At 44.6% G+C, this 16257-nt stretch overlaps 1 protein-coding gene across 12 annotated transcripts in view; it reads right to left on the bottom strand.

Annotated features, from left to right (window-relative positions):
• Positions 1–16257, bottom strand: part of Aopep (aminopeptidase O) — a 315985-nt gene that overhangs the window by 238753 nt on the left and 60975 nt on the right. For all 12 annotated transcript variants that reach the window (XR_015640651.1, XR_015640652.1, NM_001012346.2 and 9 more), the window contains one exon: positions 10511–10677. Coding sequence is in view for 10 of the 12 variants with exons in the window: in NM_001012346.2 (NP_001012346.2) it covers positions 10511–10677 (167 nt within the window). In the remaining 2 variants the exon portion in view is untranslated. The remainder of the gene's footprint in view (positions 1–10510; positions 10678–16257) is intronic.

Genomic DNA, 16257 nt, shown 5'->3' on the forward strand with positions numbered 1-16257 from the left:
CTTATTTACAAAACCAGGCAGTGAACAGAGCTGGTCAGTGGGCTGCAGTTGGCTGGCATCTGAAAGCATCCAGCCCTAAGTGGGTGTTAGGTCTCAGGGAGTACATATATTTAGAAAGGAGCTCAACCTGAACTGTAGAAGGATTTCTGGAGGGTAGATAAAAGTCAGCATTCCTCAGGAATCTGTGAAATGAGCTTTCCATCCCCAGGAGTCCATCCCTACAGCTACTCATCCTCCTCACAATCAGAATGATTTGTCCCCCACCTGCTCCCACCCTCACTTTCCCCCTCCCTGCTCTCTCCTGCTCTCTTATACACTCCCTGTCTCCCTCCCTGCTTTCTCTTACACCTCCCCTCTCTTTCCTGCTCTCTCACTCACTCCCTTTCCCCTCCTCCCCCATCTCTCACACACTCCCTGGCTGTGCTCTATCTCTTGCTAGTTTCACTGTTCTCGCCAGTTTCTCTAGCTCTGGCCATGTCCCATCTGCTTTCTTTTCTCTCTGCTCTGGAGTCCTCCTCTTAATATTCCCATTCTCTTACCCACAATAAAAATCATCCCCCTAATGGAGTAATTATGTTGGCAGTTTCTTTACTGTGTACCCTCAGTGAATTTGTTGAATGATCTCCACACTCACGTGGACAGTAATGTACATGACCACACAGGGATAGATGGGACCTTTAGTTACTGAGAAAAACATTAAAATGATGATATTGCCTGAGGAAATGCCAACTAGATGCTGGGAAGAGGGCTCAGTGGGAACTTTCCCACAAGCATGATCACCAGCACCCACATAAAGAGCCAAGCACTTCACTGGGTACCTGTGATCCCAACGGCAGAGCAGGGAGGAGGGGTGGACAGAGGCAGCAGGGGGTCCCTGGGGATTGCTTGCCAGCCAGCCAGCCAGTAGTTACCTATGTGGTGAGCTCTATGTTCAGTGAGGCTCTGTTTAAAACAAACAAAGGGCAGGAGAACTAGAGAAAGGATAGCAGGATGCAAGTGATGGGGGGGAAGGTGTAAAACAGGAGGTGTGTGCTTAACTGGAGTGGGAAGAGGAAGGACACAGAGAAGGAAAGGGAGAGAGTAAAATAAGACTAAGAATGTCTGGAAATGCCACAGGGAACTATTTATTTACCTAAATTACACACAGTACATTAAAGGCTATCTGTATACATTTAAAGTTTAAATGAAGTTATCCCACTTGGTCAGACAATTCTCTGCTCTAGAGCTTCAGCATGAAAAACCCACTTCTGGGTTGTTGGGCAAAGTTGTTCAAGAGACTCCCCGAACATCACAGGCTGTTGCTGTTGCCCTTGCTTACCTCCCAGATATGGAACGTCAGTCCCTATTGCTGAAGACACTATGGATGCCTTTTGAACACAGGACCCGAGGACATGTTTTTGTGGTACCAAAGGTACTATACAAGCTTCCAAAGGAGGTAAGCAACCAATAAATAGTCCTGTCCAGTTATGACATCTATAAGCCAAAACAATGCCCAGTTTGGCACCATAACCCTAAAGGTGCAATATTAGCACACATACCTTGGCACTAACCAATGGCTCTTTAATTAGACTTAAAAGTCTATTCAACAGACAGAAAATCATGCCTGCTACTGGAAACCTAGCCAACTCTATGGGGCTGGTAAAGTCATAGATCTCAGATGGGAACCTATTGCCATCCTCAGGTAAATGTAGCTCTCCTCACCTCTCATAAAAAGAAACTTCTCTTTGCAATCAATGGACACACTATAGAAAGCCACAATGGATCAAAATGCACAGAACAAGGCAGCATGGGATACGCAGACCAGTGGATACAGCACAGCTCCTCCAGGGAACTCAAGAGAATATTGCAGAACAGAGACAGAAAGACTGTAAGAGCCAAATGACTACAACATCTGCTGTGAGATGTATCTCCTAGAAATGATGGGAAACTTCACCTATGATACCTCAACAGTATGGCTTCCTAAGCAAGACCTGAAGAGATATAATACACACACACACTGACAGAGAGGGAGGAAATCTCACAGAGCCTCCCTGTCCCATAGACAAAGAAGTACAGGAGTAAGGACCCCTGTGAGCAGGAGGAATACTCTTCTGGGGAGGCCGCCCTCCCCGCCAAATGCTTACTCCAGTCCCTGAAATTATATCCACAGAAACAGCAGTACACAGGCTGAACGGACTGCATGCACGCATGTAGTAACAGCAGCCAGAGAAGAAGCAGCCATGGTTTCAAGAGGGAATAAAGATGGAAACATGGGAGGGGTGGGAAAAAGGAAAGGGGAAAGTAATTATATTTTAATTTTAAAAAGTTTTTAAATGTGAAGAACATGTCTACACACACATGCACATTCACAAACTCATATACACTTATACATTACACACACAAACACATGCAATTCACAAACTCATGAACACTCATACACTACACACACACCCACAAACTCATATATACTCTTACACCACACACACAAACATACACATTCATAAACTCACACACACTCATACACTACACATAAACACACATTTACAAACTCATATACACTCTTATACTACATACACAAATACACACATTCACAAACTCATGCACATTTATACACTACATACACATGCATATTCACAAACTCATTAAGCACTCATACACTACACACACACTCACAAACTCATATATACTCTTACACCACACACAAACACACACATTCACAAACTCACACACACTCATACACTACATAAGCATGTGCATATTCACAAACTTATACACAACACACAAACAATCACAAACACTCACATATTACATATACATAACCACATGTACATTCACAAACTCATACACTACACACATATGTACATTCACAAACTCATGCACATTCTTATACCACACACACACACACACATTCACAATCTAATATACATCATACACTAGACACAAAAAGAAGAATAGAAGGCAAATAGTATCAAAGCATGTCTGAGAAGCAAAGGTTCTTAGCAGACTGAAGGAAAGTCATTGAGAAGAGAGTATCACATAGTTCAGGATAGGACAGGTGTTTAATTATACACACACACAGCAGAACACAGAACACAGAAAGACATACAGATACGCACACAGACAGACAACTACACATACACTACACACATCTTTCTTGATCCACTGTCCTATTATGAGTGCAATTTAATTTTAGCAAATTTTGGTCCCTCCATCAAACTTAACTTGTTGATTTAAATTTTAGTAACTTAGTAAACTAGTGTAATTTTATTTGGCTCTATAGTTGGGCAAGAGTTCCAATAGGTTTCTAGTTTTTAAAATATCATTCTAATATCTATAATCTAATGTCATCTAATATCGTTATTTAAAATATCATTCTAATAATGCCTCGGTCAGCTCTGGTAAATGAGGAACTTTCCCTTTCTGAGAACCAAATGGGCTGGAGAGCTGGCTCAGCTACTAAGAACACTGGATGTTCTTGCAAGTACCTGAGTTTGATTCCCAGCACTGACATGGCAGACCACAATCATCTCTAACTCCAGTTCTAGGGGATATGACACCTTAGTCTGGCCTTTGCAGGAATACAGTATACATGCAGATAAATGTTCATACACATAAAATAAAAAGTGTATCTTTTAGAGAAAAAGAAAACTAATGATTCTCACTAATAAGTGGATATAAGCCAAAAAAAAAAAAAAGTACAGAATACCCAAGATACACTCCACAGAACTCAAAAAGATCAACAGGCTGAAGGGGCCCAAGTGGCAGGATGCCTCAGTCCCACTTGGGAAGGAGAAGAAAGCAACCACAAGTCGGGAGGGACAGGGAAGAAAAAGGGCTGGAGGTGGAGGTAGAGGGAACATAATCTGGTATTGGGTGGGGGAAAAGGACTGAAGCCCTGAGGGCCAGCAGAAAGAATGGAAACAGGTGACCTCAGGGGGAAGGAGGTTGGGAGGACGCTCTAGAATGTACCAGAGACCTGGGGAATGAGAGACTCTCAGAACTCAAAGCAGGGGGACCCTAGATGAAATGCCCTACAGCGGGGAGAGGGAACTTATTAAACCCACCTCCAGCAGAAAGACAGGGCATCAAAGTGAGAGATGGGGTTGCTATCTCACAGTCAAAGCTCTGACCTATAATTCTTCCTGACTGAAAGAAACTCAGGGATGGAAATGGGGAAGAGCCTGAGGAAAAGAAGGTCCAGCAACAGGCCCAAAGTGGGATCCAGCTCAAGGGGAGGTCCCAAGACCTGACACCTTACTGAGGCTATGGGGCATTCACAAAAAGGGACCTACCATGACTGCTCTCCAAAAGACCCAACAAGCAGCTGAAAGAATCAAATGCAGATATGTGCACCCAACCAACGACCCCTCTGGTTGAATTAGGGAAAAGCTGGAGGAAGCTGAGGAGGAGGGCAACCCAGTAGGAGGACCAGCAGTCTCAATTAGCCTGGACCTCTGAGATCTCTCAGACACTGGATCACCAACCAGGTAACATACACCACCTGAGGTGAGGCCCCCAAAACATACAGCAGAGGAGTCCTGGGTCTGGGTTCAGTCAGAGAAGATGCACCTAACCCTCACGAGACTGGAGGCTCCAGGAAGTTTAGAGATCTGGTGAGGTAGGTGGGGTGGGAGCATCCTGTGGAGATGGGGGTGGGAGGAGATATGGGGTGTGGAACAGTCGTGGGGGTGGGTTGGGAGGGGAATAAAATCTGGAGTGTAAAAATAAATAAAGAAAAGAAAAGCAGAGCTGGGCACCTCGTGTCCTGTTTGAGTCAGGAACGACACAGGCATGGATGCAAGAGTGTGCAGGGGTGAGGGAGGAGGTCGTGAGAGACACAAGCATCTGGGAGGTTCAGCTCCCAGGGGAAGCTGCTATGGAGATGCCCAGGTATCAGTGTCTGCTGGAGATGTTAGGATTTCATGTACTGGGTCAATTCTGAATGTGCCAGGGAGCCACACAGAGGGAGACAGAAAGACCCCAAACAAATCAAGCACAACTTGATAAGACAACTGTCAACAAGGCATTATAGTGGGGGCTGTCAACTTCCTGCTGCCGAAGTGAGAGAGGGTTTCAGCCACATGTCGATGGACAGGAAGGGCAAAGGGAACTCAGTATGTGGACATCCTGTCCTGTCTGCTGGTGCATGCCAAAGTGGAGCATGAGGAAAATATACTGCAGCATCAAAGTACATAAGACACTCTAAACACTCAGAGGAAGAACAAACCCTGGAGGTAATTTATTACAGAAACTAAAGCCAAAAAGAAAATGGAGACATAACTTCTGTCTATATACTCACAGCACCAGCCAACACATTAGTGTGACAAACTGGGATAAAAGAACCACAGGTTTTTGTTTGTTTGTTTTTTGTTTTTTTAATAAAAGACGGGAGTATCACATCATTTCTATCGCAATGGAATTAATTAGTAAAGAACAAAAGTATCGTTTCTGAAACATCCGTGGTACATAGTATAAGCGGAGCCAAGGACACAGCTGTGCAGAGCTCTTGTCTAGAGTTTACAAGCCTGAGGTCCCACTCCAACACTGCAAGGAAAGCTTTGGAGATTGATTAATTAATTATGTGTCTAGGGCATCAGACAAAGAGTTCTCATAATCTCTACAGCCAAAAGACACACATTAAAAACTTCCAATGACTTGTGTAGACACTGTTGGAATTAAAATGTGAGAATGATCATAAGTACATGAAAATCCCAACACCATTAGCTCTCGGGGAAATGTGAACTGAAACTGTGAGATAGCATTTCTCACTGACTGGAGGGTTAACGTCAAAGACTAACTGTGCTAAGCACTTGCAAGGACAAACAACAACCAGTTCTCAAATGCCACTAGAAAGATACAGAACTACGAGAGTACTTTAGACAGTACTGGCAGATGATGAACCCCAAAACAGACAGACACTTATCCCATGATCTAGCAATTATACCCTTAAAGTCACAAATGTGAACATTACAGCCTAACTTCTGAACTGGCCCCAGACAGTCTACCATAGGGAGTGGAAGAAATGTGCCTCATTCATATACGAATTTTGTCCATGGATTAAAGGCTACGTTGTAGGTTGTAGGAGCACCATGCTGAGTTACAGCCAGGCAGAACTAACCAGTGGAGATGGAAATGGAGACAGGGACACTAGGAAGGACTAGGAGGAGTAGGTGCACAACAAGAGTCTTCCTAGGCGACAGGAATGTCCTTCCTATGCTACCACAGGGCAGTGTCTGGTCATTCAGGTGTATGCAGTGGCCAGAGCTCATTGAGCAATACATTTAAAAGAACACATGCAGTACAACTAACTCACATTGTAGTATAACTAGTCAGAAAGATCTAAAGTTTAAATTAAAATTTCAAAGCCCCAAAGGCACGTAGGCAGCAATGTCAGACATCTTTCAAAATTAAAATTTAACATACAATTCCTCCTCAGAAATGCCACGTTAGCACCTATCTTAGAAAGAAAAGCAGTGAAGCAGCAAGAGTACATCTAGGGCTGGGTGTGGAGTACACAGGAGAGTGCAAGCACTTGGGAGGCAGAGTCAGGAGGATCACAGAGGTTCAAAGTCAGTCAGCAACCTTCATCTACCCCTTACTTGAAGAAAAATTATTATCTAGCTAAGAGTTGTTCATAAGTTAATACATTTCAATAAGAACATGCGAGGACACTTGCAAAATGAACTATAAACCTTTGGAGAAAAATTTTAAAAATTTTAACAGGAAAACAATTTAAACTTAAGAGATCAAGAATGAAAAATCAATTTAAATGCGTATTCAAAGGATGATTTAAAACTCAGTGAAATGTGAAACAATTAAGAGCAATTCCTAAAAATACGATAAACAGCAAAATATACACAGAAATGCATGTAAATCCCAAATTGTATTAAGTTTCCCACTCCTCTAACGGGATTAGCACACATATTTGCAATTCCCTCTGTAAAGGAGGAAAGCTAAATAAGTGAAGCCAGCTTTGGCTCCTCTGAGGCTGGGCAAGCTACGAGAAAGAGGAGTGGGGAGGACCTGGCGGGCTGGGGCAGCTCTCAGGTGGTAGAGTGCTTTGCCTACCATGCTACTTAGCAAGCATGAGGGCAGTGGAGGGCACATGAGTCCCTGCATCAAAGCGTGCAGCGCAGGCACTGAAACCATCCGCTGAGATAGGACCGCGTGGAGCTGAAAGGTTCCTGTACAGCAAAGGGCACCACCCAGCCCCTGAAGGCTCTGCACAGAAGGGGACCAGTCTGCCAGCTGTGCACTCAACAGTCAACGTCCAGCACACACAAAGAACTCAAAATATTAAACACCAACTGGAGGTTTGTGCCCAATTTAAAACTGGGGCATGGAATTAAACAGAATTTTCAAAAAAAGAAAAAAGAAAAGAAAAAAGAAATACAAGTGACTGGAAAATATTTCAAAATATTTTGAACATCCTTGGCCATCAGAGAAATATAAACTTAAATTACTTTGAGATTTCATCGTATGCAACATACAATAGCTAAGATATATTTTTAAAAAATGACAACAAATACTGGCTTGGATTTGAGAAAGAGGAACTTACTCACTGTTGGTGAGGGAGTAAACTGGTTCCCACAAAAGCTAGAAATAGATCCAGCATATAGCCCAGCTGTGTAACCCCTGAGAGGACTCCCAAAGGACTGCATACCTACTGCTCAAGTACTTGGTCATCCATGCTCATTGCTACTCTATTCCAATAACCACAAAATGGAGACAGCATAGATGTTCATCAGCTGAGGAATGGATAGTGGAAGTGTGGTACATTTACACAGTGGTCCATTATTTACTAATAGAGAAAAATGAAACCATGCAACCTGCAGGTAAGTGGGTAGAGCAGTGAATAATCACTGAGTGTAGTGATTGACCCAGACCCACAAACGCTGCATGTTCTCTTTCTGTGTGATTGCTAGCTATGAGCATCCAGATATGTGTGCTTAAGTTAGAGTCCCCATAGGAGTTAGAAAACTGTAAGCAGCATGGGGTGGGCATCAAGGGAAGGGCATAGAATGCAGGTCGTACGAAGGGGAAGAGAAGGGTCGAGTGAGATGAGGCTGGAAAGGCAGATGGAGAAAGGAGTCTAGGAGGGACGAGAAACAAAAATAACCTTTGAAAATGCCACTAAAATCTGCTACTGCAGAATCGCCATATATACGTACACACACACACACACACACACACGCACGCACACGCACACGCACGCACGCACGCACGCACACACCTGCACACACACACACACACACACACACACACACACACACACGCACATGCACATGCACAGACTTGGATAATATGAGATATGCTCACTCCTATAAGAGAGTCATAAATGTTATTGGGGCAAGCAACCACTTCCTGACTGGATTTAAAGCTTGCCCCACAGGATGGAACCCATCCCCTGTACCTTTAACTGGGATAAAACATCTGATGGTGGCTCAGGAAGATTCTAGTGCTATCATTCTGTTAAATGGACATAGTAATAAATCACCTCTTAATGCTTATCTCTGTTCCCATAGATTAGTGATTTGCCAACCTTCATCAGAGAAACTTCTTTTCACAGTGCAGATACAACCTGACGATGTGCAGAGAATAAGAGACTGAATACTGAGCTCTACAGGGGGCGTCTGTGTCACACCCCTCCCTGCAAGGCTCGGGGTTCACCTTGGAGAAAGCCAAGGACAGATTGGAAAAGCCAGAGGAGATGGATGTCTGCTGTAGAAAACTGATGTCTGCTGAAAACGTTGGTGCAGCTGTACACATGAGCGCACAGCACCTGATCCTGCCCGCACAAAACCAAGCCAGCCAGCTTCCAGCACGGACTTCGGAGAAGCACAGGAAGTCCCACCCATCTAAGGAACTTCTGGAAACTGAGGCTGCTGGGAGAGGAGTGTCCATTTTCTTTAGGGAAGCAGCCCCTGAGAGGCTACTCGTGTTGCAGTAAATGAGCTCACACCCATTTACATACAGGCAGCGCTAGTAGACTCAGTGGGAGGAAAAAGGAGGGGAGGAACTGGACAGAAGTGATGGGGGATCACTGATCAAAATACATGTGTGCATATATGAAATTCTCCAATAATTTTTCAAATGGAATATTCATCAGCAAAGGCTGCCTTAAATGGACTGCAAAGGAAAATGTTCATCCCACCCCACATTTTAAAAAGAAAAAAGAGACCTTACTACAAATATGTCCTGTGTTCATGTATAAATATATTATCTAAAGGGTCTACATTTAAAAATAAAAATATGTTAAGCTTAAGAACCTGGCACATATGCAACGAATCTAACCTATGACGAAGCCAGTGTCACAAATCAGAACAGGTAAAGTCAACAACACTGGAGCATTAAGTAAGATGGCACAATATGGAGAATACTGTGGGCCATGTGACACAGCCTGGACAAAGTCAGCTCAGATCCAGCTGCTCATTGATCCATTCAACCATGTCCTTGGGCACATAACATAACTTATTGATAACAGGAAAGTGATCTGGTGATCTGGTGATCGACAAATCCACCAATGTGATGGTCTGGTGGCTGCTGATATACTCAGAAATAAAACAATTGTATTTTTTCAATGTGCACTATAAGCAAGAAAAGTAGATTATACTGTTGCACACTATAAAGACAATTTGGTACCTCTTGATACACATGGCTCTTAAGTACTGGGGATAATGCAACAAACTCACTCTTTCCAAAATTATTTCACTTTGATTTTTGACTTTTTGTATATGTTCAAGTTTTTCTGATAACCATGTAGGAGAGGATACCATGTTTTACAATAAGAATAAGTACTGTTACCTAGGAAGCGCAAGGCCCTGGGTTCGGTCCCCAGCTCCGGAAAAAAAGAACCAAAAAAAAAAAAAAATAAGAATAAGTACTGTTGCCTGCATCAGCATGCGGAAGACATCAAATGGACCGTCCTGACTGAACAGGCAAGCACCTCACAACAGCCCTGGGCGTGTGCTGTCTCACAACAGCCCTGGGCGTGTGCTATCTCACAACAGACCTGGGCGTGTGCTGTCTCACAACAGCCCTGGGCGTGTGCTGTCTCACAACAGACCTGGGTGTGTGCTGTCTCACAACAGACCTGGGTGGTGTGCTGGTTCTTGCCACCATCCTTCTGACCCAGCCTGAATTCAGACTTCCAGCAGCAAGCTGGCTAGCCTCTTATAAAAACAGACGACCACATACAGATAACATGTCCAAACCGCACACAGCTCAACTATGTGTCTCCATGACACACTTGCCTGTCCAGGAAGTCTTCAACCAAGACCACCCACTTTTGCTCCACAAACCACCATGTAAGAGTGGAGTCATCTATGAATTGATAACTTAGGCTTAGAGAATCTGGAGCCCCATGCCCAGATTCCCCACTGCCCTTCCCAAACCCTGTGCTTTCTCTGGTAGGGTTTTTGTTCCAACCTCACCAGTAAAGCAGCTCCTTCAAGACTGTAGCACAGCCGATGGCTCCTCTGGTCCTGCTGCGCTCGTCATACCCAAATAAGAAAGAACACATGTACTGTACCTTCTCGAAGTGGTGTGGGCTTGGCAGACTTTTCCCCACTCATTAAAACAACAAAAGATGCAGCTGCTCGAACTGTAGCCTGCCATGTTGACATGGCAACCGGTGGTTCCTGGCATGGAAAAAGGGCCCTGTTGTTGATGGGGGATCCCATAGTATAAACACATGGCCTGCAGAAGAAAGACAAAGACAGAGAAGGGAAGACTCTTTAAAATGAGTTGTCACTTATCTCTGGACCAAGGCAGGGAGGTCATCCTGAACTTTCCAAATAGAAATATTTGTGGCTTTATAGTCGACTCTTTCAAACTATACTGAACTGAGCAGGTCAAGGGCCTGCTATGTCAATAGCTCAGTGGTTATTTCTCACAAATAAACATTTAAATAAGTGAAAAGGTAGGGGTGTGTGTGTGTGTGTGTGTGTGTGTGTGTGTGTGTGTGTGTGTTTTAAAGTTGGATAAGGTTTTAAATACTATTCTGCAAAGTTATAATTTATGCTCCCCTTAGGCCTTTCTGCCTTCAAAGGGAAAAGGCTTCAGAGACATTCTTACAGACTTTTTGGAAAGTATTCTGGAAAAGAAAACATGGCTGGAGATCTCTGCGATTATTAATCTTGGAAAAACAAGCGGTGGTCTCAAAGCCAGTGCTGGCAGGCAGACCAGCCCCTTCCTCCCCAGTCATGGAAACCGCCTTCCCAGACAGAGCCCTTGTGGGGATCCTTGTGTAGAAGCCAAGAACAGGGCTTGGCACAAACAGAACCGCAGAGGTCACAAAAACCTGGCTTGTGATGGGAAGGCCACAGGAACACGCTCAGTACTGAAGCCAGGTACAAAACCAACAGCATGAGTTAGGACTCAATCGCTACAAGTACTAACCGTCCCAAACCAAGCGGGCTCCCTTTCAACAGTTAAGCCATGGTTGACAGAGATGACAAAGACCTACAAAATCAGAGGAATCCATTCTTACACCACAGAGAAGGCACAACACTGACTCCTGGGGAAAACAACTTAGGAAAACTATTTTCCTTGAACTAAGTAAGACAAATGTTGATTAATCAGCTTGCTTTACAATATAAATGAACCAGCTACCCTTTCTTATAGATAAACTGTTTCATTGGCATCGTTATGATTGAACACTAATCTGTCTGTGTAAGGTAGGAAAGAACACACAGGGTGATGGCTTTTTCCTCTGTCATCAAGGCCCAATAAAGAAAAGACAAGCCAGGCTAGGCTCTAGCAGGCAGAGATGACACAGAGAACTTATACCAAGGACAGAGTGGAGGAACCAAGCAGGGGACAGTGAGACCATGCAGAGACCAGTCCCAGCTCAGCAGCTATGGTTCACAAATTGGAGGAGCTGCAGTTACAAAGGCAGGGGTCACCTGGAGACAGGGCAGGCTGTCCAGGAGGAGCTTGGACCACAGAGGTGACTCACACTCCAGCTTTCAGAGGGAGTGGGGGGAGCAGAAAGACTAGTTTTGCTCTGATCTTCCACCGAACTTGGCCAGAAAACAGCAGGCAGGAGAGCCATGCAAATATGGCTCCTTACCACTCAGAGATCTCAGGTAGAGCAGAATGTGGGTCTCAGGGCAGACACAGGCTGCAGCACACTCACACCGTACTCCATGGCTTGGCAAGAGGCAGGGAAAGATCAGAGCCAAAGCTCATTGCTAACAAACCGAGCATGGCAGCACAGACTTGCAGCTCCACCACACACTGAGGAGGTGGTGATAACTGGAACAGGGGTTCACAGCCAATGTCAGCTACACACAAGGTTGAAGCCAGCCTAAACATATACTATACCCAGGTGGCCTGCCAAATTAGGATATGATGGACGGTAGGGTTGTTGTAGCCTTTTATCGGTCATGGGTAAAATGGGGGGATGTAGGTCAGTAAGTATTTGGTTCTGTATGTCAAGCTTTTAGATCTGAAATTAAGGGGGGGGGGGCATTTCTATGTGAGGCTCAGAGCATTCAATCAATTTCATTAAGTTCTGAGTTCATTCTCTGGTCCCACTGGATTCCTAATTGACTTAACCTCCCTTTAGCTATCCAGCCTCAGGCTGTTTCAGACCATAATGAGGAAAGTTGTTAGTGCTTACTTCTACCCAAGTGGGCCAGTGATAGTCAAAGATTCCTGTTATTAGCTCAAATTGCTCATCCAAGTGGGGTCAAGAGAGTGTCAGCTCAGAAAATTCTACCTACTGGGTGTGGGTTTACCCTCTAAAAGCCCCTCTTTGAGGAAGGTTGCATGCGGGAAAATAAGCAGCATGGAAAGGGACCCACTCCCACTACCAACTGGCAGGTTGAAATCCTTCCTTGGCAGTGGCAGACCCCCAAGGGCAAGGCTTCCTTTCCTGCCAAAGCAGAATGGACCCTGAAGCTTTTCTTGTTCAGGAACCTGGAAGCCTCCGCCAGAGCCGTGTGCACATGTGGAATTAACCCACCTATAATTTCACACCCTTGTCTGGGACATTCCATAGATTGCATCTGCCTCACATTCTGATGTGGTGGTGGCTAACATGTACAGAACAAGTCAAATGTCTGTGCTCTTGGCCCAACTGACTATTGTAATTCTGGTGTGACTTTGTTATGCTGTCTCATTCAAGTGGTTGACTTATACAACACTCCCCTTCCATGCCCTTGGGTATGTGGGGCCAAAGCATCCTCTATTATCCTCCATACGTTTCCTAAAAAACAACCAGGTTTGAGATGACAGTACAGCTAAGAAATAATACAGAAGCAAAATTAGGCTTGCTCTTCCATTTTTATTTTGTATGCGTATTTGTAGGCAATGGTGTGTGTGCATGGAGACCAGAAGTCATCTCTGCCTTTCAAGCAGCATCTCTCACTGAGCTGGAGCTCATCACACAGGGTAGGTGGCTGACCAGTGAGGTCATCTTCCTTGCCTAATGCTGGGATTACGAGTGTGCACCACCATGCCTGGTATTTAACATGGATTCTGAAGCCTGAGTTCAGGGTCTCCTGGAACCTGAACCATCTCCAGCCCAGAATTAGGATTAACCGAGGAATGTGTCAGGGGTGGGGCAGGGGCGGGGAGAGGGAAGAGCTCTCAGAAGCAGGAATGGTTGAGCTGCCTCACTCTAGGAGCTCCACCTCCTGCTACCTTGCATAGCTACCTCCCTACAGTACTAACGATGGCCTCTGACCAACTGCAGAAGTCATACTCTATCACTTCTGGGATTTGTTTTGAGACAGGGTCTCCCTATCTAGCCTTCACTATGTAAACCAGGCTGGTGAACTTGCAGCAATCCTCCAGCCTCTGCTTCCCATGATGGTGTTACAGTTGTGAGCCATGACATTAGGCTTAGTGTTTTTTTTTCCCCCTCCATCCTGATCACCTAATCACTCATTGGAGGTAGGAGGTAGGGTGGCAAATGGTAGACCCAGTGGCTGGGTCATGAGGACATCGGTCAGCTAGCAGATGACCCTACTTGAGGAGCAGAAACTTCTAGCCAAATGCCAATCAGAAGCTGCATCTGCAAAGACCCTGTAAGAGAATTCAGAAGGCTTTCCACCTTCAGTCAAGCCCAGATCACAGCCTGACTGCAACCTTGTAGGAGATTCAGGGCCTCAACTAACCTGCTAAGCTTCTCCTGGATGCCTGGCCCTTGGAAATTGGGAGATGACATGTGTCTGATGCTTAAAATGTTCAGTGTTTTTTGATCTGTTCATTACACAGCTGTGGATGACCGAGTGAACTTCCCAGGGTTTGGGCTCAAGGAGAAGATATGGAAGAGAAAGCAACCACACAGTGAAAAAACCCAGGGAGTCAAAACAAAGACCCCAAGAAGCATGGCCTGTCTCCTGTGTGTAGTAAGGACCACACTTAGCACATGCAACTGCCAGGCTGAGGGACCAAGAAGCTGTGTTTTCATAACCCAACAAGAAGGTTGAGGGTCTAAAACGAGAACAAGGCATTCTAGGGCCAGACTTTAATGGTATAGCCTTATAATGCTAGCACTTGGAATGTGAAAGGAGGGTCAGAAGTTCAAAATTTTCTTCAGCTACATAGCTTGGAGCTAATTCTCAGTCAGAGTTCCAACAAAATAAGAGAAACTTTATTCTTCCATTCACTGGATTCTCAAATACCACGTTGTGCCTTCACTATCTACTTGTAGACATCATGTTATATAGTCTGGCCAGGACCCTCCCACTCGCCTCCTCCCAATATCCTCAGTATTCTATTATTTTTACCTTTCTTTTTTTTTTTTTTAAAAAAAAAAGAGGGTGAAAAAGTTGGTCTGAGACAAAGTCTCACTCCGTAGCCCAGGATAGCCTTAAAATCACAGCAATTCTCTTGCATTATCCTCCCAAATGCTGGATTACAGATAGGAGTACATCCAGCCCCACTCTCTTCTCTCTCTCTCTCTCTCTCTCTCTCTCTCTCTCTCTCTCTCTCTCTCTCTTTCTTGTGTGTGTGTGCATGTATGAGCATGTATGTGCGTGTATGAATATGTATGAGCATGGTGGTATCTTTTCTCAGGAACTCTCTACCTTATTTTTTTTTTTCAGGGTTTCTCCCTGAATCTGGAGGTCAGAGATTGGCTAGCAAGCATCAGAGATGACTCACCTGCGCCGTGCTGGGCTTCTGCTGGATGGTTCCTATGGAAGCTGGGGATTCAAATTCCTTATGCTTGTACAGCAAGCACTCTATGGAAGGGGCTCTGGTTGGTGTATCTTTTCTATAAGCCTAAGATGTGTTTTCATTCTGATATTCTACTTGCTGTCTAGAGCTGTACATACAAAGTCTCAACTGTCCGGGTTTTGTTTTGTTTTGTTTTTCTGGAAAGTTTTCACAGAGTCTCCATGAACAACTTCTGTCTTGTTTGTTCGTGTTTTGGGGTTTTTTTTTTTTTTTGTGTGTGTGTGTGTGTGTGTTTTTTTTTTTTTTTTTTTTTTTGAGTTCTCACTATGTAGCCCAGACTGGCCTCAGAATATGTGTCAATCCTTCTGTCCTGGCACCTCGGTACTAGAATTACAAACATGAACCACCACTGCCAGCTAATAATTCTTGAAACTGCTCACTTTCTTTATGCACCCCCACCCCAACCCTGCTTATTCCTGTCTTGGCTTCCTTTCTCAATTACAGGTTTATTCCTCCCTTCCCAACATATCTGAACCAAAAGCTAGACTTAAAACCAAAGGCCTTTGATCTTTTACAGCCTGGTACAGAATAATGCAAATGCAAGCAAAAAACAATTTAAAGCTGGATAACTGTGTTTCCAGAAATTAAAGCTCTATCCTTGGGTCAATGCTCTGATGAGACGTGGGCATCTGCCAGCAGTGAAGGCCAAATCCCTGGTCCACCAACCCTTCACTGTGAGGAGGAAAAACAACATGTGTTTATACATCGGCGACAAGGTATCTGGATATGTAATATTTGTGTTTACTGGACAGGCACAGCCTTGTACCTCACCTCTGCTGACATGCTTACAAGACAAATGTACAGGTGACAGTCTGAGTTTCTCCAATGTTTATGACTCCATTACTCCCAGATTGAAGGATTCCTTTTAGCATGCGCGCGTACTCGTGTGTGTACACACGTGTACACACGTGTGTACACACACACACACACACACACACACACACACACACACACACACCATTGTCTCCCTGGGAATCATCTCAAATGCCTTGGTCAACCAACCCTCCTGGGAGATCCCTGGGAACCCAGGCAGGCTGCACAGTCTTAGAGATGGGACAAAAGTAAAAATCAGAGGTAGAGAGGGTG

This window comes from Rattus norvegicus, chromosome 17 (genome assembly GCF_021556685.1).
Source record: "Rattus norvegicus strain SHRSP/BbbUtx chromosome 17, alternate assembly SHRSP_T2T, whole genome shotgun sequence".
Lineage (NCBI taxonomy): Eukaryota > Metazoa > Chordata > Mammalia > Rodentia > Muridae > Rattus > Rattus norvegicus.